This window comes from Castanea sativa, chromosome 1 (assembly GCF_040712315.1).
Source record: "Castanea sativa cultivar Marrone di Chiusa Pesio chromosome 1, ASM4071231v1".
NCBI lineage: Eukaryota > Viridiplantae > Streptophyta > Magnoliopsida > Fagales > Fagaceae > Castanea > Castanea sativa.
The window spans coordinates 57,472,484-57,498,879 of NC_134013.1; the positions used below are offsets into that span (position 1 = coordinate 57,472,484).

The 26,396-nt window shown below is 34.4% G+C and overlaps 3 protein-coding genes and 1 long non-coding RNA gene across 4 annotated transcripts; 2 read left to right on the plus strand and 2 right to left on the minus strand.

Annotated features, from left to right (window-relative positions):
* Window positions 1-9,623: 9,623 nt before the first annotated feature.
* On the plus strand, window positions 9,624-10,585 carry LOC142630621 (serine/threonine-protein kinase BSK5-like). The gene is made up of 2 exons (XM_075804647.1): window positions 9,624-9,725; window positions 10,343-10,585. Exons 1-2 carry the CDS (start codon window positions 9,624-9,626, stop codon window positions 10,583-10,585), a joined length of 345 nt encoding a protein of 114 aa, XP_075660762.1.
* Window positions 10,586-12,034: 1,449 nt separating this feature from the next.
* LOC142622258 (uncharacterized) lies at window positions 12,035-15,467 on the minus strand. The gene is made up of 4 exons (XR_012841881.1): window positions 15,214-15,467; window positions 13,407-13,443; window positions 13,129-13,198; window positions 12,035-12,357 (listed from the first exon to the last, which is right to left on the minus strand). It is a non-coding gene; the product is annotated as an uncharacterized LOC142622258 (long non-coding RNA).
* A 1,075-nt stretch (window positions 15,468-16,542) lies between these two features.
* On the plus strand, window positions 16,543-19,145 carry LOC142622081 (uncharacterized). Its single transcript, XM_075795511.1, has 3 exons — window positions 16,543-16,858; window positions 16,968-17,043; window positions 18,607-19,145. Exons 1-3 carry the CDS (start codon window positions 16,752-16,754, stop codon window positions 18,850-18,852), a joined length of 429 nt encoding a protein of 142 aa, XP_075651626.1. The 5' UTR covers window positions 16,543-16,751; the 3' UTR covers window positions 18,853-19,145.
* Window positions 19,146-20,011: 866 nt separating this feature from the next.
* On the minus strand, window positions 20,012-25,896 carry LOC142621495 (CASP-like protein 2A1). Its single transcript, XM_075794760.1, has 3 exons — window positions 25,599-25,896; window positions 20,574-20,691; window positions 20,012-20,487 (listed from the first exon to the last, which is right to left on the minus strand). Exons 1-3 carry the CDS (start codon window positions 25,826-25,828, stop codon window positions 20,224-20,226), a joined length of 612 nt encoding a protein of 203 aa, XP_075650875.1. The 5' UTR covers window positions 25,829-25,896; the 3' UTR covers window positions 20,012-20,223.
* Window positions 25,897-26,396: the final 500 nt, after the last annotated feature.

Genomic DNA, 26,396 nt, shown 5'->3' on the forward strand with positions numbered 1-26,396 from the left:
ATTTCATACTTATACATCATATTGAAAATTCTTAATTTGGATAGCATTTCATAATAATAGCATTTCCATTCTTTTCTTTAAACATCATGTTCGTGGAATTAGTAATAGCATCAATATGCTTAAATCATATACATAAGGTTTCGAAAGCTCACGAACATATCTTTGTTTGAAACATGATTATATGTCATATCTCTAATCAAAAGTCTTTTAATTCATAATATATTTTAAAATAACCTCATGACTTATCAAATGCTCATATAACTTATTCCTTACCTAAAAGCAGAGGAACTAAGAGCCTAAAGTCGAAGGAGCTTAGACTTAGATACTAGTAACACCTAAACCAAATATTAAAGCTTATTACTATCAATTACTCATTATAATAAATTTACACATTCACCCTTGAACCAAGATATACAAAATTAATCTATGATGTAGACATACCAAAAGACAAGCATATTAAATTATAGCTTAAAATATTCACCCTAACTTTAAAATTAAATTCTCAAAGTTAGAGTTATCATTTACTGTTTACTGCGCATTTCAGCAGCATATACCTCATTCTTAAAATACAAATGGGCTATCTAAACACATTAAATCTTCATGAAATTTTACAGAGAAACTCCTCTGGATGTCTAGTAGATAACATATTAATTTCAGGGCCAAATCATAAAACTATGATTTACTAAAAATCGTACAAGACAACATGCTCAAATCTGTCCTGACAGAATTTCATGCAACTTAAAAATTAAACCAATATTTGTATATTGATTCAATTGCTGTGAGACCACTTCGATTAGAACCATATGTGTCTTAGAATTCATAAGAACTACTCCTAGAATTCTAATTCACTATATACAATTTAATACATAATTTATCATGCGTAAACACAGAATCTATCACAGTGAAAGTTTTGAAACATTTTCTTGTAAAATTATAAAATGATTGCAAATAATCTCATTATCATATGGGAATTTTTATACACTCATTAGACATGTTAGAAAACAATTATATATAGTCATTTAACCATTTATAGCAAAATTAAATACAACAAAAATCTTAGCAGTAACATCAAAAGTACTAACCCTAACTTTTTCTTACTTCCTTAATCATATACAATCATTAATTAGTAAAAACCCTAATTTACCTTCAACAAACCATCAACACAATTTCAAAGCTTCTTAAAACACTATATATATATACTCACAAATTCATGATTTCCTAATTTTACAAACCACAAATACCATTACTAAAAATTCCATGAAGAAATCATGGATTCTAAGGTGAGAGTAGCTAGAACCCTTACCAAGTTTGAGGAGAAAAATAAAATAGAATCACTCTTGCATGAAAGGATTTCCCTTTCCTAGTGGCTGGACCCGAAAGTATGAGAGGTAGAGAGCTTGAGAGAGTTGTTGAGTCTTCTAGTTTCTTTGGGAAAGTAGAAAGAAGGAATGAGATGGAACTTATCTTTCTTTTAATATGTGGACCTGGGGGTTTGAAAAAGAGACTCAAGAGAGCTTCTAGCTCTTTCCTTAAGAGAAGAGAGTAAAGTGAGATGAGAATTCTGATTTATTGGACCCATGGGAATAGAGAGAGAGATAGCTTCTTGGAAGTTCTAGTGTCTTGAGAAAAGTCAAAGAAGAAAGGCGAAAATCACATTTTCGTCCCTACATTTTCACACGATTTTCACTTTGGTCCCTATCTTTTATTTTCACTACTTTTAGTCCCTATTAGAAAAACGTCATCCATTTTAGTCATTTCCGTTAGTGCCTTAACGGCAAAGTCTTACGTGGCAAACGAAACTATTAAAATAATAATAAAAAATTGAATTTTGGCATTAAAAATGCCACGTCAGCATCTAAATTTAAAAAATTAATTTATTAATTTTAACTAAATAAAAAAAATTAAAAACAGAAATAAAAACACATTCATTGAGATCTAAGTGTGTCTTGAACAAGAACAACAAGAATACAAACCCAGATCTAAGAACACAAAATTAAAATCCAAAAATCACAAACCTTGAAAACAAGAACAAATTTCCAGCAAGAAGAAAAACACAAACACAAAGACAACAACGATTTGTTACAACAGCAAAGGAGGAAGAATATTCTCTAGCTCTGAATCTGAGTCTAGGTCTAGCACTTCCAAGTCGGGTCTCTCCGTAGATATGGGTGCAGAGAACAAAGACAACAATGATTTGTTACAACAGCAGCAGCAGCAACAACAACAACAACAGTAGCATCATAGTTTGAAATTGCTCACGTTGCCTACTGTCTTAACGCTCAGTTGTGTCGCCGTTGTGCCACTTCTTATAATTAGTATGTGCATTTTTCTTTTTTTGTTTTTGAAATTGGAGCTGTTTTTAGAAATGGGGTTGTGTTGCATTGGGCTTAAATGATCTGATCGGACTTAGATTGAAAAAAAGTTCGGAACTTTTGGTATTTTTGGATTTGATCTATGTGGGAAAATTTGGTGTTTTGAGATAGTAACAAGTATGGATTGCATTTTGATTTATGATAATGTTTGAGTACAATTATGTATCTTATAGAGCTCAGTTTTGGATTGTATGTTCTTCGATTTGTGAACTTTTATATGGTGGGATTTTTTTGCACTTGAATTTGGTTCATCTTTGGTTAGGTTGTGGGTTGAATTACTTTAGATCATTTAATCCAGTAGACCTTTGAATTTCAGATTTTTGTTTGTGTGATTCATGTGTTCGAGGTAAGTTGGCTAGTTGATTTGCTTGATTGAAATTAGTTTTGCGTTTATGTTGATCAAAGCCACGAGATGGTCCTTTGTGTTTGTGTTTGTGTTTTTGTTCTTGTTGGAAATATGTTCTTATTTTTCTGGGTTTATGATTTTTGAATTTTAATTTTGTGTTCTTAGATCTGGGTTTGTGTTCTTGTTATTCTTGTTCAAGACATGCTTAGATCTCAATTAATGTGATTTTTAGTTTTTATTTCTGTTTTTAATTTTTTAATTTAGTTAAAATTAATTAATTAATTAATTTTTTTAATTTAGATGCTAACGTGGCATTTTTTAATGCCAAAATAAAATTTTTCATTATTATTTTAATAGTTCCATCTACCACGTAGGACTTTGCCGTTAGGGCACTGACAGAAAAGGACTAAAATGGATGGTGTTTTTCTAAATAGGGACTAAAAGCGGTGAAAATAAAAGATAGGAATTAAAGTGAGAATCGCGTGAAAATGTAGGACGAAAATGTGGTTTTTGCCAAGAAGAAATGAGGTGGAACTTGGTTATTGCATGGCTGGCCAAGTCTTGGTGTTTGGGGTTTAAGGGGATAACATGTGTCAACATGCATGATGCTTTGGCCTTACATGTGTTGAATTTCCATTGGTTGCATGTGTAAGTGAAATTACAACTATAACATCTCATGCATCATACTTAATTAAAACACCACTAACTATGCATCTAATAACTTAAACCACTCAATATAATTTTGTACATACTTAGTTTATATTTATAATACAATTAGCCATTCAATTACTTATAATCTTTACAATTCTTATTCAATGACATTATAAAATAATATTTTTATTAAATACTCTTCTATTAATTATAGAAAGAAAGTAGCTTAAAATAATAATTAACTATTCAAACACATACTTTAACTATAAAGTTATGTCGGGGTGTTATAACACATATGAATTAGTCAGTAATAAGACAATGGGATGGTACAAGCCTCTAGTAGGAGATCCTCTTATGAGGCAATTGTTAGATTGTATCTTTTTTACCATTAATGATTAAATAAGACTTGTGAATACCTTTTTATAGACAATTTTTTTAAAATATATATTTTTTATTCTTCGTTGATTTCATTTTTTAGTTAAAAACAACAAAAATTATAGCTCTAAAAAACACAAATATTCATCAATCTAAGGTAGAGATGCAAGAAAAAAAAATTCCAACAAATAATGAAAAAAAAATTGAGAGAAAGAGAGAGAGAGATAACCTTTTTATGTGCGAAAAATGTAATTCTACGGTACCTCCCAAGAAAAAGGGGGGGGGGGGGGTATGGTACCCACTAGTAGGTAACCTGTTACACCAAGTTACTTTTTTTCTCACATTTGACGGTTCCATCCTCACATTGTGCAGTTCCAACATCACATGTGACAGTTCTTTTCTCACATTTGGTAGTTCCCTTACTTTTTCCTCACATTTGACGGTTCCATTCTTATATTGTGCAGTTCCAACATCACATGTGGCAATTCTTTTCTCACATTTGATGGTTCCCTTACCTTTTTTTTTTCTCACATTTGATGATTTCATCCTCACATTGTGCAGTTCCAACATCATATGTAACAGTTCTTTTCTCACATTTGGTGGTTCCCTTACTTTTTTCTCACATTTGACGGTTCCATTCTCACATTGTGCGGTTCCAACATCACATATGATAGTTCTTTTGTCACATTGGGTGGTTCCCTTACTTTTTTCTCACACTTGACGGTTTCATCCTCACATTGTGCAGTTCCAATATCACATGTGACAGTTCTCTTCTCACATTTGGTGGTTTCCTTATTTTTTTCTCACATTTGACGGTTCCATCCTTACATTATGCAGTTTCAACATCACATATAACAGTTCTTTTATCACACTAGGTGGTTCCTGTACTTTTTTCTCACACTTGACAGTTTCATCCTCACATTGTGTAGTTCCAACATCATATATAACAATTCTTTTGTAACATTGGATGGTTCTCTAACTTTTTTTTCACACTTGATGGTTACATCCTCACATTGTTCAGTTTCAACATCACACATGATAATTATTTTCTCACATTTGGTGGTTCCCTTGCTTTTTTTCTCACATTTGACGGTTTCATCATCACAAAGTGCGGTTCCAACATCACATATGATAGTTCTTTTGTCACATTAGGTTGTTCCCTTACTTTTTCCTCACACTTGACGGTTTCATCCTCACATTGTGCAATTCCAACATCACATGTGATAGTTCTTTTCTCACATTTAGTGGTTCCCTTTTTTTTTCTCACATTTGATGGTTCCATCCTCACATTGTGCAGTTCCAACATCACATGTGACCATTTATTTTCTCACATTTGGTGGCTCCCTTACCTTTTTTTCTCACATTTGACGGTTCCATCCTCACATTATGCAATTCTAACATCACATATAACAGTTCTTTTGTCACATTGGGTGGTTCCCTTATTTTTTTCTCACACTTGCTGGTTCCATTCTCACATTGTGCAATTCCAACATCACATGTGATAGTTCTTTTCTCACATTTAATGGTTCCCTTATTTTTTTTTCTCACATTTGATGGTTCCATCTTCACATTGTGCGGTTCCAACATCACATATGACAGTTCTTTTGTCACATTGGATGGTTCCCTTACTTTTTTCTCACACTTGACGGTTATATCCTCACATTGTTCAGTTTCAATATCATATGTGACAGTTATTTTCTCACATTTTGTGGTTCCCTTACTTTTTTTCTCACATTTGACGGTTTCATCCTCACATTATGCGGTTCCAACATCAAATATGATAGTTCTTTTGTCACATTGGGTGGTTCCTTTATTTTTTTCTCACACTTGACGATTTCATCCTCACATTGTGCAGTTCCAACATCACATGTGATAGTTCTTTTCTCACATTTGGTGGTTCCCTTTTTTTTTCTCACATTTAATGGTTCCATCTGCACATTGTGCAATTCCAACATCACATGTGACCATTTTTTTCTTACATTTGACGGTTTCATCCTCACATTGTGCGATTTCAACATCACATATGACAGTTCTTTTGTCACATTAGGTGGTTCTTTTACTTGTTTCTCACACTTGACGGTTCCATCCTCACATTGTGCAGTTTCAATATCACATGTGACAGTTCTTTTCTCACATTTGGTGGTTCCCTTACTTTTTTTCTCACACTTGACGGTTCCATCCTCACATTGTGCAGTTCCAACATCACATGTGATAGTTTTTTTCTCACATTTAGTAGTTCCCTTACTTTTTTCTCACATTTAACGGTTTCATCCTCACATTGTGCAGTTCCAACATCACATGTGACAATTCTTTTGTCACATTTGGTGGTTCTCTTATTTTTTCTCTCACATTTGACGATTCCATCCTTACATTGTGCAGTTCCAATATCACATTTGACAGTTCTTTTCTTATATTTGGTGGTTCCTTTATTTTTTTCTCACATTTGACGGTTCCATCCTCACATACAGTTCCAATATCACATTTGACAGTTCTTTTCTCATATTTGGTAGTTCCTTTATTTTTTTTCTCACATTTGACGATTTCATCCTCACATTGTGCAGTTCCAATATCATACGTGACAGTTCTTTTCTCACATTTGGTGGTTTCCTTACTTTTTTTTCTCACATTTGACGATTCCATTCTCACATTGTGCTGTTCCAACATCACGTGTCAGTTCTTTTGTCACATTTGGTGGTTCACTTATTTTTTTTTCTCACACTTGACGGTTTCATCTTCACATTGTGCTGTTCCAACATCACATGTGACCATTCTTTCCTCACATTTAGTGGTTCCTTTACTTTTTTCTCACATTTGATAGTTCCATTGTCACATTAAGGGTATGTTTGGTTAGGATAAAAACAAGAAGGATGAAAATAAGGAAATGAAAGAAGTAAGAAAAATTGCATTTTTTACCGTTTAGTTCTGGGGAGAAAACAAGAGAGACAGAAAATGGGGAGGAAAATAATCTCTCTGGACCCACACTTTTTTATCCTCTCAATTTGGGCGGAAAATTGGGAGGAAAAGATGCTGATAATGTAATTTACACAAATATCCTCACTTTATTACAATCACCTACCCCTCTCACTTTCCAGCTGTTATATAGCAATGACATAATAGTTAATTTATATATACTACATTTTCCATCCTCCCATTTTTCTCTCCAACCAAACAAAAAAGTTTTCCAACCTCCCACTTTCCCACCCTTCCAACCAAACACACATGAGGGAAAATCAAATATTTTCTATTCTCCCACATTTCCATCCTCCTACTTTCCACTCCTCCAACCAAACAAACCCTAAGGTCGTCTAGCATGGAATCACCTGGACGACCGCCAAACACTTAGAAATTTTCGGAGTAAACCTATATCCAAAAGCTTATGATTCGGACCACATTCTACTATTCAAAAGTAGGAGCAAAATTCTTATTCATCGCTCTAACTTACCACTAAATTCTTAACTTCTGATGGCAGTTGTAGAAGTTACGTTTGAACTTTCTAACTTCCATCCACGTTGAGGAAGTTACTAAACAAGTAACATTTCCAAAGCTCACTATAAAAGGACTTAGCCATATGAAATCAAAGTATGTTTTTCACCACTTATAGAGTTGGAATTCTTGAGTTCAAGAGAGAAAACTTACTTAAGTATTGGAGGGTTCTTGGCCAATTCACCTCGGTCACTTTTGATCTTGTGCTTCTTTCTTTTCAGGCCTTCCAAGAAATTTCAAGCCCATTGAAGCCCGAAGCATTCAGCTTACTGATTTTCTATGCATCATCAATATATACTATAAAACCGAAGATGTATAATCTTATGTGCTCTCTAATTGTTCTTATGCAACATCTGCAACTTAATCACAGTTGTGTGTTTATTGGGGTGTCTAAGGTTGGAAATAGGGTGACTATACAATTAGTAAGTTATGTAAAAAATCTAGTACAAAGATTGTTGACAATTTTAAAATTTTCAGTAAACACTTGAATTGAAACTACAAATCTAGTATGAAATAGTCATCAATCAAGGCTACTACAACAAGTTTTATATTTTCTAGGCATTTTTATTAGATCCACGTGTGCGAAAGTGTCAAATGATTGTCTTCGACATGAGTATAACCATCCCAACTAAAGTGTCTATGCAGTTCTGTTTCATAAAATTATTATTATATTTAGTCTCATCTAAAACTAAATAAACATCCCAAAAAATTCTACGATAACAAAAATTACCAATAGAATAGCTAAAAACAACTAAGCACAATTGACTGATTTTACCAAAAACAATCAGCCCAGTCCTTTTTAAAAAAATTATCAAAATAATTTTGTCATTGAGAGTTTAGCATATCGATCACAATGAAGTGTGAGCCTCATTTGAGTCAGCAAAGCCTCCACTAGCTAAGTCTGAGAGAGCCATAATAGCAATGAAATGTTTTCGTTGTTGAAGACTTATTGGTGCCACAAAGCACTTCTCTCTCTCTCTCTCTCTCTCTCTCTCTCTCTCTCTCTCTCTCTCTCTCTCTCTCTCTCTCTCTCTCAGGGTTTCGCAAAATTTATACAAACTCGTCATTCTAAAGCCGTTTGGTATTTGTTCCTATAAAATATTGGAACGTGTAATTTGAATATAATTGGTTGTTAAAAGGTCAATTTTCATCTCTATACTTTGTTCGAATCAGCATGGTGGCAAGTCAGTATATTTTTTGCCGAGCAACTCTGGTTCGAATCCTTCATGCCTGCAATTTTTTTTTTTTTAATTTTCAATTTTCGGTCCATAAGCTAAAAAGCCCACAAGATCCTACGCCCAAGAAAAACCCTAGTTCATCCCAAATCTTCTTTCCTTCCTGAAGAGTATAATAGTGTTACGATGTTTTGAAGTTTGGTGTCACAGCTTATTTTCTTTGTTTGCTCGCATCATGATCTGTGTGTTAAATTGGGGTGGCTTACCATTTTGTTCCTATCTTTATTTTGATTCCGTGGCCACTAGTACCATATTGCCAGTAATATTTCTGTTATGAAAATGTTGTACATATAAATATGTGGGCGAAATTTGCTTCCTTTTGGAGATTGATGCATTATTTTTCTTGAATATACAGTATGCAATTTCGTTAGATGCACTGTTAATTCTACTACTACTTCTGAATTTTTGTTAGGAATCACAATCTTTTTGACCTGTCATTGCGTTTGCAAAACCTTGTGCAGGATGTATTGGGCCAAAAAGATTCTTGAGTGGACAAGAGGACCGGAAGAAGCACTTGAAATATCAATATATCTGAATGACAAGGTTAATTCACTTCTATCTATTGTGCTTTAATGGAGGTTGTTACTGATGCCTTATCAACTACCAAGTGTTATTTACCCAAAACTTTGCATGCAGTATGAAATAGATGGCAGGGACCCAAGTGGATACGTTGGCTGCATGCGGTCAATATGCGGCATTCATGACCAGGTATGGACTGATAACTTTCTTTTATCTTGGAAGGATTTAAGAGTAATATCTATCGACAACAATAACTCTTTGTTACAATATTTTAGTTGCATTGTTCTACAGCAAAGTGCAGAGGGGCCTGCTGTTATATTGAAAAATCAGAGGGTTGGTAAAGTCACCCAATTAGTCTTGATATTTAGGAAAATGAAGGCATGCATCTTTACATAGAAATCTGAATGAAATGTAAATGGTAGGCATTGGAGGCAGTCCTACCTTTCTATAAATGGACAAGAGACAGGCCATTGAAATGAGATTGGATATTTTATTGGGCAATGAATTCTCTCTTAGTCCTCAACCTAGTATTTACATCCTTCTTGCTATTCTCAAACATGAATTTGGTCCCTCTTATACACGTCATATTGCTCAATACCATCATACCATGGGATTTTCCTTGCCTTGCAGCTTTCCTTCCAAATGTGGACAAATCAAATACAGGAAACGCTGAATTCAAAGACGCGTGGAGATGCTGCTTTTCGATCTAAGGACTTTGCTAATGCCCTTAGTTATTACACACAAGTAAGCCATTTCTTTAGATCTGCAGAATCTTCAACTAGAAAATTGTTATGCAAACTGAATGTCTAGGACTGCTGACACATCATTGCAGTTCTATGGCAATGTAATATTATCGAGACATTAATAGCATATACTTCCGCATCTCAATTAATAAAATACTAGACCACAATACACATCCTCATTCTTTGTAGCTGGAACGCAGTTGTTATGTTCCATTTGATGGGTAATGATTTTAGAAAAGTAAATAATGATTTTGGCAAAGCTACATCACTTTTTCCCTCAAAATGGAAATTGGAGAGCTACGCCTTTGGTACAACTTATTTTTCAGTTTCTTTTTTTTTTTTTTTTTTGAAAATGAGATTGTTTGAAAGGCTGTACTTAAAAATAAAAAAGTGAATTTTTTTACTGTTCTTTGAGAAGGTGCATTTGAAACTGCGTTACCAAATATTGTTGCTAAAAAAAGTAGAAAAAAGCACTCTTTCAGCAAATAGATAAAATAGGCCCCTTGTGCAAATTTAAGCTTTAAAATTCTTATGATCTGTGTGATAGAAATGAAGAGTACTGTTGAATTTGCTCCTTTATTTATCCTAACGTGGAATCTCCTTTGCTTGAATCTGTAGTTCATCGATGGTGGGACCATGATATCACCAACTGTGTTTGCCAGACGCCGCTTGTGTTACTTGATGAGTGAAATGCCACAAGAAGCTCTTGGAGATGCAATGCAAGCCCAGGTAATAGCTCCTGAATGGCCTACTGCCTTCTGTCTTCAAGCAGCTGCCCTCTTCAGCCTTGGGATGGACAATGATGCACAGGAAAGTCTTAAAGATGGAACATCCTTGGAAACACAAAGACACAGAAACTGATAGTGTATAGGTTTTTTTACCCCTTTCTTCTTGCATTAGGGACAAAAGAAAAGAAAAAAATAGCAAACGAAAATACCCCTTGTATCTATCTTTATCCGTCTCTTCCTTTCCTTGGCTTATTAGTTTCTACAGCACCTGAGGATTAATGTTTGATCTATGTTCTTAATTATCTCAGTCTTTTGTTGCTTCTGTAATTAAATTTTTTTTTTTTCACATTTCTTAGCTGTCTTGTGGTTTCTGCTATATTCAGATTGTGATGGTAAGAATGAAAGTTGAGTTTGCATTATGGAAAAAAATTTGGCTTTTTGGGGGTTGAATTTCTTGCCTTTTAAATTCTGATGATAAGGAAATGAGCTTTGAAATTGTTAATAGGTGCCTTAGGCTGCATCACCTTGTTCTTGCCCCATTAATTAACGTCCTATATTATGAAAAACTGAATTTTGTGATTGAAATGAAAAATCTGTTATTGAAAAAACTGATCTGTACATATATATACCCAAAGACTCAAAACAGAGTCTGTACCTAACTTCCCAAAACTTTGCACGTGTGAACACAACTAACAAACTGAACTAACAAACACACGTGAGCTACTAACCTACCTATTAGTTATATACAAAAACTACAGGTAGCTTACAGACCATTACAAAACTAATACTAGCTATACTACATGTGTATTTTGTCGTTTAGTTGTATCTGTACATTTCTTGATTTTCTTCAACTGTGAACTACTGAATTCAGTTACCAAACAATTGTCCATCTCTTCAATCTTCATATCTGCTGCTTTGACACTTGCTGTGATATCATCAGAGTGTCTTGCTTGGTCTGATGCATACTGGTGCTGCCCTGATGCACTACCTGCTGCATTGTGTTGCAGCTTGAGCTGCATTAGTGCAGCAACTGATGCTCCTATTGTAGAGCTATGTTCCACATTATGCCTTTGACATATATCTACAAGAAACATGCTACATGTATAATTTTTGCCCTTAGATTTAAGCTCTCGTTTCCTTCTTTGTGGGGTAGGAGGCAGTGCACTTAAACTGTGTTGCCTCAAGTTACCTTGCCATATTGAAAAGAAAATTAGAAAAACGTTGGATAAACAGATCCCATTAATCTACGAATCCAATCTAAACATGCTCAATTGCTTAATTGATGTTTTCGTATCTGACATGTCTTATACAGGCTTGCAATTTGATTCCCTAACTTGCAATTTGAGTCATTCAATTGTAGGCTTCAAGGTTCACACATGTAGGAATTGCACATTCATTTTCAGTCTGGATTTTCAGAATGAGATCAGCTAGAATGACAACAAACTTCAGATGCGAAGAAGTGGAAGGGCACTGATGTACGTAAAGAACTTTTTTAAGCTCTGTGGAGGAAGGAAGTGGGCCATTAATGTGCATTAACATCTCCATTCCTTTCATGCATTTGCAAACTTCCAAGAAACAAGCAGCAACAAAAACAATTCAACATGTTATAGAATCATCACAATTACTGATGATTTTTCCAAGAATAATATTTCATTTATGAAGAGCTAACAATTTTATGACTTAAATCTAGGAGCAGCATAAATTCAAATTGCCGCTAATACTTTTTTTAAAAAAATAAAATGGAACCACCTCATAAAGTTTGGTACAAACAAAAATCATTCCAGTATCAACCTTTGGCAGCCAGCTAGGTAAACACGTAACTAATGTAGAGCAAATTTCAGAATAGCCTTAATTTCACATTGGGGGCCGACTGGAACCTAGCAGCTGGCCGATTAGATTAGTCACCTAGCAAAAACACAAAACAGTTTGCTTTTATTTCCATTACATGATGGTAATCGCACGCAAATCATAATTCATAGGTGATGAAATACCAATTCCATACACTAAATTACCACAAAACAAAATAGAACCAGCAAGCAACCCCCACTATTCAAATACTGATATCACAAAAAATCACATGACTATAAGGTTAGGCCTTTCTAAAGCAACACCAAGGCTGCAAGACTTATGCAGATATTTCTAAGCTAATGGCATGGTGCACAGAATTATCAGTATAACATATGCATTGATAAACTAAATAAAATAACATGAAGGAAGCATGGAAGTAATGGATGACATAAAATTAAACTTAAGCCAGAAACATGATGGAGAGAATCCAATCAAACATCAAGACCACAAAATTCAACGAAAGGGCAAGGGGAAAAATGAAACTTCTAGTGTGGAGGGGTTGAAGGTAAGAAGAAACTGAAATATTGTCTTTTTTGTAACAAAATCCAGTTCAAAAGAATATGACAATAGATGAGAGTCAGTCCACATTTAAACATCTGCATTGCTCCTTATACAGGATATCTATGAGTAGCTTAAAAATATTTACAAACTTATCAAGCAAATTATAACATGGATATGACTTTATATCAATCAAATTATAACAAGAGACAAGAGAGTAATATAATAATGAGAAATTTAATCTACCCCTCAAAAAAAAGTACATCAATCAAAAGTTTATACTGTGGGAAGTACTGTGTAAACCATATGTGAATATGATTGTCAACTTACATGCCAATATTTTGATACGCAGCGATCAATGCAACTATTTTCACCCATATTTAGTTCAGATTCCTTGTACCTGAAATAATAAATGATAATATGACCAATTTGATACATTTTCTTTACACAAGGATGTCAAATGAGTAATTTCTGCAATTAATTAATATAGAGAAAAAATTACTGAACTTTTTAAAAAAAGTTAACTGGATTCTTCAAAGGTGAATTCAAAATCAACTTAGAAAAGTTCACGCAAATTGCAGGAAAGAAATTAACACAAAGTTTTGTACCTTTTCTCAACGCACTTATTAAAACATGTGTGTAAGCCTGATTCAAAAACAGAAAAAGGAAGCAGGTTAACCCCAATAAATATTATCATCAATGGAAAATCATAAACAGCAATTTTATTCAAAATATATATCACCATGAGACATCCTCAACCATAGCAGTCCAATTCCCAATCTTAATCTAGCAAGTGAAAGCATTGATAAATGTGCTTACTATAGGGTAGTTTCTTTTTTGGTGGTAATTATGCACTCATCCTTTTTATAGGTGAGACCACACCTTAAAATGACATTGACCTAAATTCACAAAGTAATATTTCCAATCATCATGGTTAGTCGTTTATTTGGTATCATCCTGATTCAGAGTACCACACCTAACCTAGGAATAACCAAAGCTAAAATAAACTCTCAATGAGAAATAATGTTAACCTGATTTTTCACAGTAACTGGACTAAAAAAGAAAAAAGAAAAATAGTTAGCTAATCCTAATTTGAAAGTAATCACTGGGCTGAACCTGAAACTATCTGTGCAGCATCTGTTGTTGCTATTCAGAATTGGAGATGACCTTACCCTGTACTCTGTAATTGTTGTTGAGGTAAAGGTGTCAGAGTAGCTATATCTTTGTCAAACAAACAAGTGGGTTTTGGTTTTTGTCTCTTGCTACATTCTCTTTCTCTAGGTGCAGTGCTGCTCTACAACTTCTGTGATAATGTACAAATGCTTTGGGAGCTGGGGGACCAACTATTTGTTACTCAAGTTGAGAGATCGCTCTGTTACTGACTAATTCCCAGTTGAATCCTTGCCTTTGGCACCAACTGGCTCTATGCAGAGCCACACTGCTAGAAAGTAGAAAGTAGAAACTAATGCTAAAAGAGGGACACAATTTTGATACAGGAGATGATCTAATTAGGATGACTGTTTTTATTACAACTTCAATTTATGGTGAACATCATCCAGATAAAATATCTGCTCCTGAAACTCTGAGCAAACTCACCAGGCTTCTTTCAAATTCTAAATTTTAGAGAAACCAACTCTAAAATTGGAAACCAACTCTAAAATATAGCACAAATCAACACTAAAATTGGTGTTCTTACTGCCAAGGTGGTTGAAAAAAAAAATAATCTCCTAAGTCCATAGGTTCATAGTATCGTGTCCTCCCCACACTCCCAACCAAATCAGTTGAGAATTCAATCTCTGCCACGAAAAACTTGAAAATGCCAAAGAAGTTGGCAGAACCAGCAAATGGTGCATTACCTTATAATAAATTTCGTTAAAAAATTTAATATGTGATGGTTAGACTCTTTTTTCAACTAATAAGGACATCTTGTTCAACCCAAACATGATGTTCTAGTTCTAGCCCAACCTGAGATTTCTTTGCCAAAGCCCTTCGGTGTAAAGATTAATTTGTCAAATATTTAAGAATCGAAACTCAAACAAAACAATAATATCATATACCCACAATATTTAGAGAAATAATATAAACCCAAGTGCCATTTCACGAACATTAACACCCTGTTTGGTTACTCAAAAAAAATCAAGAAAACCCCGGAACAAAAATTCTAGTCTTTGACGCCCTATTCTCCAAAACTGTTGTTGGGTAAAATTGAGTAGACATTCACATTACTGCTTGTATAAAACCCAGATAAAGAAAAAAACCCAACTTTAATTTTTTCAATTCCTACCTTTTTTTTTCAGCAACCAAACGTGATATAATGAAAAACCCAATATAAACCCTAAACTTTCATAGTGATAAGTTGAACCCAGAAGAAAGAATAGTCAATAAAAGTTGGAGATTGAGATGGAAACAGAGAACCTGAAGATTGTGGGTGTCGCCGCCGATTTAGAATGGAAGAGAAGAAGCGCCAACGAGTTGGATTGGATGAGAAGAAGCTCCTCCGATTTGAGGTTGTGGGTGCGCTGGGCTTTGAGGATTTTGTGGGTGCGCCGCAGATGTGGTATCAACTGTCTGATTTGAGGGTTTTGTTTAGAGAGGCAACAGAGCAATGAGCAAACGATGAGAGAAGCAAACGTGAGACAGGAGAAAGGGCTGAAAAGGGTGATGAATGTTTTAATTTTTTTGTTTATATATAAAACCGGTTTAACTGGTAACCAAAAACCTTTAAAATTACATCAATGGTTAAGATCAAAACCAAATTAATTTAACGGCAAAAATATAGGTGGGTACTGTACCCCTTTTTTTTTTTGGGGTACGGTAGAATGACTCGGGAAAAATATGCATAAAATAGGAGCGTGGCAAATTTATAGTAAAAATATGAGCAATAAGAAGAGTCAAAATAAAATAAGATAAAGGAAAAAAATTATATGTAAAGTTAAAATTGCCCAAAATGAATATGTATAGACAATTATTTTATTTTGATTTTTCATTGATTTATTATTTAGTTATAACATCCAAATTAAAGTAGATTAATATGCAAAGTTAAAACTGCCTAAAATGAATTCGTAAAGCCAATATATTTATATATTTAATATTGTGAAAAACATTAAAGGTAAAAAATAAATATGAAAAAAAATGATGATGTGGCCAATGATGTGGTGGATAAAGTGGCTTAGCAGAAGCGTAATAACAATAAATGTTACACTTCAACTTTTAGATTTATATATAGATAAATAGATAATACTCTATTTTTCCTAAGTCGTTGGTCTTATATTCCATTTTGAGATGTCTCGAAATGAAACTCTTTTTTTTAAATTAATAAATAAAATTCTAGTCTTACCCCTTTACACTATTTAAAAATTTAAGGTGAGTAGTATTGAAAATTTGTACATTAACAAATTGGGACGGATGATGTTTACAAATATAGATTGGCGGGTCCAAACTCTCCAAAGCCAGTCCAAATCCTTTGGACCACAAGATAGGATCCACTCTATATACTTCTAATTAAAAATGACACGTGGGAACTTGACTCTTTCTCATGATGAAAGTTATTGCATCATGGCTCAATTGAACAAGTGGGAAAAGGGAAAGTTCGAAGATGATGAAGCATCAATTGTATGATACTTGCCTTGGAGAAGAAGTAGTGGGTCAAAGTTGAAAGTAGAAACCCCGGCTCCAAGAATTAAAGCCCATGGGAAAGCCCACTTATATCCAAGAAGAATCGAGAAAGTCAAAAAGTCAACATCATTTATTTAGTACTAATACTATAATATTAAGCATAGCCGCATAGATATAGGTATAACCTCCTTCCTTCATTTCTTTATATATACTAGTAGACTCTCAAATCTCAAAACAACAAACAAAGTATAATAACAAAACAACTTAGCATCTTCTGGGTCTCCCTGGAATTGTGATCTGAATTCTGAAGCAGAAACCAAAAAAAAAAAAAGGCCGGAATGGAATTGGTGTTGCCTAAGGAATATGGCTATGTGGCTCTTGTTCTTGTTTTCTATTGCTTTCTGAACTTTTGGATGGCTGCCAAAGTTGGCAGAGCCCGCAAAAGGTATTTGCTCCAAGAACTTCATTTCTCTATGCCGCCTCAATTATTGCGTTTTCATTGTTATTCTTTTTACTGGGAGTAGTAATCTCTTATTGAAATTGTGAAAAAATAGGTTCAATGTCCCATACCCAACTCTCTATGCTTTGGAATCTGAAAACAAAGAAGCCAAGCTCTTCAACTGTGTTCAGGTTTTTCCCGATTTCTTTACTTCAGTTATTTGTGTCCTTTTCTTTTTTTTTTGTTGACAAAAATATAATTCACACCCTTTTGAGGGATTGACATAAAAGATAATTACTTGCATCTTATTGTGAATTTTGTAATTCTCGTTCTTTAACTTTGTCAATGCTAGAAAAATTAATGAACTTAGTTTTAAATTTCTTATTTCTTTGGTTTTCACAAACAATTTGGTTTGTGGCTGTTTAGTTAAGTAGCTTCAAACGACACTATTTTGTTATGTAGCCTCATTTTAAATTCGAGTGTTGAGTTCCAAGGAATTACTCGAGTTTCATAAAAAAATGAAAAAACATGAGTTGAGATTTTTTGAGTTGTTCCTTATTTTCTGTTTTCAAAAACAATTTTCTACCGCCTAAAAACTTGATTGATAACCCAAAATAGACCAAAAACAAAATTTTTTCTCAAAACTCAATTTGTGAAAACAAACAGCTTTTCCCTTTTTAATTTTCAAAAGTTAATGGAAAATATGCATTTAAATTAATAATAAGTTAGCAATTCGAGTTTAAATATTAGGAACAATATATTTTAGTATTTTCGATTTTTTTCTTCAAAAACTTATCGGTTTAATTTCAACTAACTAAACATATTTTTTATTTCAAAAATACAAGAAAATTGTTTTTTCTTTATATTCCCAAAAACAAGTTTTTGAAAATAGAAAACAAAAACTGTTACCAAACAAAGTCTTATTTTTCAAGTTACCAATGGAACTCAAGTTTCAAAGAATTGAATTCTTCACATTAGAACTTGACTCTTAAAAACTTGAGTTTCAAACGAGGGGTTTTTTCCCCAATTAGCATGATTTTGCTAATAATTTAGTTATGTAGCAGGAAAACCAAACATAATAGTTATGTAGCCTTGAGTCTCAGACACTCAATTTTGATACTCTGGTGGACGCTGATGTGGATATTTTATCCACGTGGAACTCGAGTCTCTAAGGTTTGAGTTCCGTATTGGAGAAGAAGAACAATTACAGATTTGGAGAAAAAGAACAAAGAAGAAAGCAGATCTGGGTAGCAAGATTGGATTAGAGAAGAGAAGAGAGAAACAGATCTGGAGAAGAGTACAAATCTGATCAAAGCTTGAAGGAACTTGAGTCTCCAAGACTTGAGTTCCATGTGGATTTTTAGTCCACCTCAGCTTTGCCCCCACTTAAAACCCAAGTCTTTGATATTCGAGATGCTACTTAACTAATATTTTTGGTTTTGATGTTACATAACAAAAATGTTAGGGGAATCATGCTAAATGGCAAAAAAAATACCCTTCAAATAAGGCTATTTAGTGAAACTAGCTACTTAACGAAATTGTTTATGAAAATCAAATAAATAGCAAAAAAGGCCTAGTAATTGACAGAGACTAAATTAATAGTGTTATCAAAAGTTAACTGACTAAAATGATGAAATTTAAAATTTAGTTTATCAAAATAATAACTGAGGTGTGAATTGTATTTTTTTTTTAATATAGAAGTAAACAAAATTGTGTGTTGCTGATTTATAATGATAATAATTAATTGGGTGCAGAGAGGACATCAGAACTCGCTAGAGATGATGCCCATTTTTTTCATGTTAATGATACTAGGAGGGTTCAGGCATCCTTGCACTTGCGCTGTGCTTGGTGCACTTTACACAGTGACTCGCTTTTTCTACTTCAAAGGCTACTCTACTGGTGATCCCCAGAACCGTCTCACCATAGGGAAATATGGGTTCTTGGCTTTGCTGGGCCTCATGGTCTCCACCATTTCATTTGGGGTCTCCCTTCTTCTTTGATCTTTAATGATCTTACTTTTACAAGTTTACAACAAGTGGACAGAGACGGAGACAGAGATAGAGGCTTTCTCTTCGTAATGTCAATGCTCTTTGACTAGTGTGCCTTTGCTTAGTTTTGTATGTTGAAATAATTGAGTGGTTGTTTGTAGCCTTTTATTATGTGCAGCAGTGTGATGTTACTGTATGACTAATGCTCTTTTGAGCTAAATGCTTTTCTTTTGTAACATTTTACGTTTCTACAATCGAATTTTACGTGTTTTTTTAATGGAAATTTACAAGTTAGCTCAAATAAATTAATGTGGCATAGAGAAAAAGGGTTGGATCGGCCTGCTTCCTTTAAGAAAATTAAGTACTTCCATCCCTGAAGACAGTTTCATTCTTCTAGATTTTATCAGGTGGACGGAAAAGACATTAATGTTTGGAAATAGAGAGGGAAAGAGAGAGCAAAAGAGAAAAAAAAAGTGCTTATCTTACTTTTCTTTGGTTTATGTTGAGAAATGTTTCACAGTAAAACTTAGTACAAATTGTACAATTAAATTCAAATACATGTCTGTATTGACCAATACAACACAAATAATACCATCTTAATATTTTACGACATTAAATGTTTTCATTGCAAAATGGGTGTATTGACCGCAGTTAAATGTTTTCATTGCAATTTTCTCCCCATTTTTCACCCAAAATGGGTGATCATTAAATTCAAATATATGTCTGTATTGACCGCTATAATTTGGCTAAAACTTTCACAAGTGATCTTAAGATTCAGCGGAAGTTGTCTTTTTCACATTATCATACATGTAACATGGTTATTGGCTGGGCAACTTTTAACTGTTCGTTAGATTACATTAACTTGCATCACCATGTGACAAATAAAGTGAATGCTGCCTCATGCTTTCAGGGAACCGATGATGGTAGAATTTACAGGTAGCTTCTGATTAACCTGGACTAAAAATCACTCGCTGCACCTAATGAACTTGCATCGGTTGGGTAATGCAGGTCCTAAAGCAAAAAACAATTGACCGTATCTCATTGCTTGTTCTCTGAAAGAGGAGTGAATTCTTTAGACATGATAATTATCATAACATTCTCATTGCTTGTTCTCTGAAAGACGAGTGAATTCTTAAGACATGATAATTATCATTACTATAACATTCTAGCATTTGAAATGGAAACTAATTATATTTTAGTTGTCTGAGATTCTCAGGTCAGTCCCAAATGTCAAGTAGCTAAAACAAGTAACATAATGCATAAACAAATAGCAGGATCACAAATAGAACAAACGAGCACCTCCAATGTCCATCAAACATACATATATATGGTATGAGCAGGATGTCACATTAGGTACATCTAACTGTAAGAACACAATTGTGGTCAGCCTTTGAAGGCAGCAATGTCGCTGGAATTAGCCACAGGTGCGTCATATCTGCTGAAAAGTTTATAGGAGGAAACGAGTGAAATCACTGCATAGCAAGCCAATACAACAAATGTCAGGGCTATAGATGCTGTGGCCTTGTGACAGAATGCACCAAAAGATCCACAAGCTGCACTCCAGGTAATGTCTGTATCTCCTTTGTATGCCAAGTACACCAGCTCCAATGACACAGCTCCGGCAGCAAGAATTACGTAAGTGAACACCTAGATGCATCACTGACGGAAATTTGGTTCTTGCTTTTATGATGATTTCTAAGTACAAATAGTCAAGGTTTTGAAAATGAACTGACCTGGTCAAGGAAGAAGAAGGTCCAAGCACGGGACATTGTGCATGGGCGAGGCATGGCTACAATTATGGCTGAAAGAAGGGAATAGCCGGCACAAATTCCATTCACATGCACCAAATACCTGCAAAAGAGGGTGTCTACAGTTATACTAAAACTAGTAAGTTATCCGTGCAATGCATGGATTATATTGTAATATTTTATATAAGATGATTTTGGAGAATGTTGGATATGTATTATAGCATAGTTGTTATAAAACTTTATTAGTAATGAGTTCATAAAAAAAAAAACAACAATTATAAATTGCATACACACATTCATTATAATTATTCAATTGAAGTAATGAAAAAAAAAAAAGAAAAAAAAAAAAACTTTGGAGAAAAATTATAGAATAAAATTTCTTATAGAATGTGTCTTTCTCTCTCTCCTTAATTCTAAAACAAAATACACATCTTAAACACCCACGGTTAATCACATCGTTTACAAAACCCACAAATTTACAACATCCGACGTTGACATCAAAATCATAATCGCCGTTGTCACTCAATATAAAATGCAAACCCTCCTTCCTTGATTGTAGCCAACTCAAACGAGGTAGGAGTAGATGAAGTAACAATGTTAGAGTTAGGTAGGGGTCGTCGAAAGATTGAAAGTAAATGACATCATTTTTTGTTTGTGTATTTGACATGAGATAACATGAAGGGCAATAGGTAGGTATATATAAAGGGTTAGAAGTATAAGAAGTGAAAAGAGTGAATTAAAATGCAAAGCGTTTTGTGTGTATGTATGAGAGATGAAATGTCTTCAAACATTGAACCAAATAATACAAAGAATATCTTTTTTTAATTAGAAAAGTCTTAAAACATTGAACCAAATAAAACCAAAAGTCAATAATTAATTTGTTCTTATCTCTAATGTGAGTTAAGGTATTTCAATTCTCTTCATAAGATGCGCCACATGGCAGAATCTCATACTCTCCCGTATGAGGTCTCTGCTTTTATATATATATATATTAAATATTGATTTGTAAATCTTTTGTACAGTTAGAAAATGTATTAAGAAAAAAGATCTTATTTTCTAATTATTACTATGAATAAGAAATTTCATCCAAACAACTGAATGTACAAGAAACTGCTTCAAGCCTTTGACAACACAAAAAGAAGCAACTTAAAGTTGCACACGAGGTCACTTGATTTTCAAGCAACTTAAATTTGATATGTAGAAGGCTTATAACTACATGGAACTTATATATTGGTTGTTCTTCAAAAAGCTAGGCTTTGGAGAAAAGTTTGTTGGCTCATTGAGCAGCAGTGCATGGTGTTTGAGATAAATAACACCTTCATGGGGATTCAGATGGGGGATATCTGATTTCACCTTACCTGTACGTCATTGCTGAAGTGTTATCATGAATCCTTCTGAAGGAAGATCATAGGAAGAATGTCAATGGGATAAGATGGCTAAAACAACTCCTACTCGTCTAAGTTTGCAAATGATCTAAAATTGTTTCGTAATACTAGATAAAATAAAGTGGAGATTCTAGCAAACTGAATGAGGAAATACTTCCAATGGCAAGGCCAAGCCATAATTTTGGATCAGTCAGTCATGTTTGTCTCAGAAAATGTATGTGGAGCTGCGGCAAATAGTATAACTAACTTCCTAGGGTGCAAAAGTATAGTCTTGATTCTAAACATCTAGGTTCCCCTCTCTTGCTTACTTGCCAGAAAACTACGGATTTTGATTTTTTTTGAAGGAGAAGCTGGAATATAAGCTCAATTGTTGGAAGTCCAGGTGCCTTTTCAGGGATGAGAGAGGCACATTGATTAAGGCTACTACTTCCACTAAGGCCACATTTAGGGTCTGTTTGGATACCACTTATTACTGAAAACATTGTAGCAACATAAACACGCAACATAGACGTGCAATACAAACTCAGCTTTAGTGCCAAAGGGCTTCCACAAAAGCTTTTGACAAGGGCATCTAGGTCATTACAAGACTTTGTCAACGATTCTAAACGGTCTGTTTGGATTGCGCGCGTTTATGTTTCATTTCTGTGGGTCCCGTGCACCGTTTACTAGATCCGCAAGTACTTTTTTCACAAAAACAACTTTAAAACTGGGTCCCACGGCTCTATTCACACTTTTAAAAATTATTTTGCTACAGTATTTTCAGTTTTCAACGATAAGTGGTATCCAAATAGACCCAAGTATGCGTTTGGATTGGCGTTTTTCAACAAATCCGTGCGTTTGCGTTTTTTTTTGTGGGTCCATGAGTACTGCTCACAGACCCACAAAATTCAGCAAAACACAATTTTCTCTCACTCTTTGGGTCCTACAGCAGTATATATATATTTAAAAATTATTTTGTAACAGTGTTTTCAACAAATAAACGGTATGCAAAGTGAGACAATATTTGACAATGGAAGTAATGTGGGGGTCAGGCCTTTGTAGATACAGAGACAGCAACATTGCCCGTTAACCAAAGTGGGTTGGTTATTGACAAGTTGCTCTGAAAATTTTTGTACTCAGGTGCTGAAAACTAAGTAGGACAAGAAGGAAAACTGGTTGAGAGGTCAACGTGTTGAAAACGCATCTTGGATTTAGAAGTGGGTGGCTAGAATGAGAATTACTACTAGCAAGGGCGGATGTTTCCTAATTTTAAATGTTTAGGGTGATCCTTGGATCCCATGGTTCCATGATTTCAAGACACTAGAACAGATGAGATGAGAGATTAGGTCCTCACTCTAAATAATTTCACACACATCTGCTAGGAAATGGGACTGGTGAAAAAATAATTACCCATTTGACAAGGAGACAAGAGAGGCAGTTGGTAAACAATTCTTCTTTTTGTTTCCCCAGGACAAGACAGTGATCTGGGTTGGTAAGATCTTGGCATTTTTCTATCAGTCAACATATTGGCCTAATAATAAAAACTTGTTCACTAACTCTCAAGCCTATTTTTGGATAGAGGATAAAGACATTGCTGTGAAATAGAGGCTAGAGTTTTACCCTTAAAAGCTAGATGGTGGAAAGATTGGGAGAAAAGGAACACCCATGCTTTGTGAAAAAAAGAGGTAGAAACCGAGGGTTGCTTCTTCTTAAAATGTCATATGGTGAGAATAGTGTGGTTTAAAATTAGTGTTGGGCTGGAGAGTGGACAAAGTCAGCACAAATTCAAGTCGTCTTGATCAAGGCTATTGTGTCTCCTGATAGTGATACATTGCAAGTAAGTCTTTCCAAGGATAGAATTTTGATAATTTCTATAGTGACCATGAATGCCATTTGGAAATTCAGAAATAAAGTGATGTTAACAAGTGAGCCAATCAATCCGGGTAGTTTGACTCAGCAATTCCAATTAGACTATCAGAGGTTCAAAGGTAAGAACTCTAAAATCTGGGACAGTAAACAAACTCTTAGATTGCTACAGTGGGAAAGGCCACCTTGTTCTTGGTGGAAAGCAAATGGCAATGCTTTTTTGGTTACATGTAAAACTTACATCACGATAGAGTGGTGATAAATCATGCAGATGGATGCTTGAAAGCATGGGTCAAAAGTATCTCATCAGCTAGTTCTAGTGATTGAAGCTAAGGTAGTTAAGTGACTGTGGAGCAAGCCATTGCTGACAGGTTATGCAATTTCATTGTAGAAGGACATGACTAAACAGTTTTTGAAGCTGTGAATCATCTAGCCTCCAGGAATAGTCCTTTCTGGGAAATCACTCCGGTAGTAGAGGACACATGGAGCCAAGTTAAATTGGCAAATCAGTTTCAATTCTCCTTTAATTGGGAGAATGGAGAGGAGAACAAATGTGCTAATGAATTAGCCGAACAAGCTGCCAAATCTTTATTTGAGGGTGTGCTATTCTATTATATTATCCTAGAGCCTGATATGAACTCCATTTATTCTAATTTAATGATCAAGTAAATAAAATCTTCGTTATTTTGATTTTTTTTGTTTTGGATGTGTTGTAATTTGGTGGTGTTGTAGCCTGCTATATTTTCATTCTTGAATTCTTTCTTTTCAGACTGTCCTTGTGTTGGACTAAATATGAGTTGTTGTACTTCTTTCCATTCATCTCAGATTCTCAATACAATTTTTTTTTTTGGCTGAATCATCTCAATACATCTTGCTTATCCACACACACAAAATCATCACAACTACTAAAACCAAGACCCTTCTAAGAAATACCAAAAACCAAAAATGAAATCCTCCCAATGATACAAAGTAACCATGTTTTCAGTACACTTTTTAATTCACTTGCTTATTAGAGAATACATATTGGACTAGACAAGATTTTAAACAAATTTAACCCAAAAGTCACCTTTTTTCCCAAAAATTTTCCTAACTAACTCATTTTGTAACTACTCTAAATAGTATTTATATTATTTACAAACAAATCAAACGGCTAGGATCGACCACCCTTCCATTCACAAGATTGCCCATCCATGGCATGCCAACCATTCAAACAGCCAAGATCAGCCACCCAACGGCCAACTCAACCACCACACACCTAACTCCGCCACCATAGGCACAATATCGGCCGTCAAACAATGACAATAACAACAGGCATCCTCACGTTGCTATAGGATGAGAAAGAGAGCATGTATGTGCAAAATTGAAAGAGGACAATACTCATTTTGATCTCTAAGCTAGACTATTAGCTAGATTTTGGACTATGCATCATGGTTAATTAGCAGAACTAAGGAGTGGTAATGGCCCCTACCCACCAAGCAACTCCCTAATTTGGTTGGGTATTGATTAAAAAGAGTTTGGAATTCAATACATGGCTGGTCCTGGTTGCACTTATCAGTGGACTATTGATGATTATGAAAAATGATACTACTAGTGGCTGCAACTAGAATGAGGAAGTGAGTGATGGGAAATATGCCTTCAATATCTACATATCTATCATGACCTGATCATATTTGAATATATCATTATTGGAGCTGAAACTTCATGCTTTCCCTTACATACTTGTATATATGAAAATGAAACTATATACATGTAGGAGTACATATATGATGGAATAGAAAACCTGAAAGCTCCAAGGTCGGAGTAGGAAATGGAGCCATAGTCGTTGGTCTGAGAGTCCTTGAGCATGACCACGAGTGCAGCGACGCATAGAGCCACGGGGACTAGACGAAGCAAGGTCTCTGCAGTGCGCATGGTTGTGACAGTATTACTAAAACTCCCATCTTCCTCATCTCTTGAACCACCACCCATGATGTCCATGGGACTCGGAGAACTAGCTCTCTTATCCATCATTGTGTTTTTTTTTTTTTTTCAATTCTTTTTTGGTTATAAGTGTGCCTTGGCTGTATGCTAGCATATATAAAGTCTCATTTAATGGATTTCCATAGATTAGTTAGGAAGATGGTGGAGCATTGAATGTCATCAAGACAAGCGAACGCATTTCTATGACCTATCTCTGTCCCTCTCTCCACTTCATGCAATGCTACGGCATTAAGTCATTAACTACTTGTCATCAACAGATTAGACTGGACCATGCATGACAAGGTAGACTAGACCTCACCTGCTAAATGGGTGGATAGGAGGAGTATTTTTAAAAAATTGTGTAAATTGAATATCTAGAGAAAATTCTTTTTGAACAGATGTCCAATTTTTTTAATTTTATATATATATATATATATATATACACACACAGAATTGTGCATATTTTTTGAAAAATTATGTAAGTTGAGTATTCGTAATTGTGTAGTGTGTACATTTTTTTATAAAAAATGTATACGTTAGAGGTTCATAATTGTGTATATTTTTTGAAAATTTATATTTATTATGTAAATCTTACACTTTTTAGTAATTTGTTAAGAAA

Bases quoted from the DNA above. Each gene is read 5' to 3' on its own strand.
- LOC142630621 (XM_075804647.1), top strand. From the start codon at position 9,624: ATGTGGACAAATCAAATACAGGAAACGCTGAATTCAAAGACGCGTGGA. The intron at 9,726-10,342 runs GTAAGCCATTTC...TTGAATCTGTAG, and splicing joins CCCTTAGTTATTACACACAA to TTCATCGATGGTGGGACCAT.
- LOC142622081 (XM_075795511.1), top strand. From the start codon at position 16,752: ATGGAATTGGTGTTGCCTAAGGAATATGGCTATGTGGCTCTTGTTCTT. The intron at 16,859-16,967 runs GTATTTGCTCCA...GTGAAAAAATAG, and splicing joins GTTGGCAGAGCCCGCAAAAG to GTTCAATGTCCCATACCCAA. The intron at 17,044-18,606 runs GTTTTTCCCGAT...AATTGGGTGCAG, and splicing joins AGCTCTTCAACTGTGTTCAG to AGAGGACATCAGAACTCGCT.
- LOC142621495 (XM_075794760.1), bottom strand. From the start codon at position 25,828: ATGATGGATAAGAGAGCTAGTTCTCCGAGTCCCATGGACATCATGGGT. The intron at 20,692-25,598 runs GTTTTCTATTCC...CCTCTTTTGCAG, and splicing joins TCCGACCTTGGAGCTTTCAG to GTATTTGGTGCATGTGAATG. The intron at 20,488-20,573 runs GTCAGTTCATTT...TGATGCATCTAG, and splicing joins CCTTCTTCTTCCTTGACCAG to GTGTTCACTTACGTAATTCT.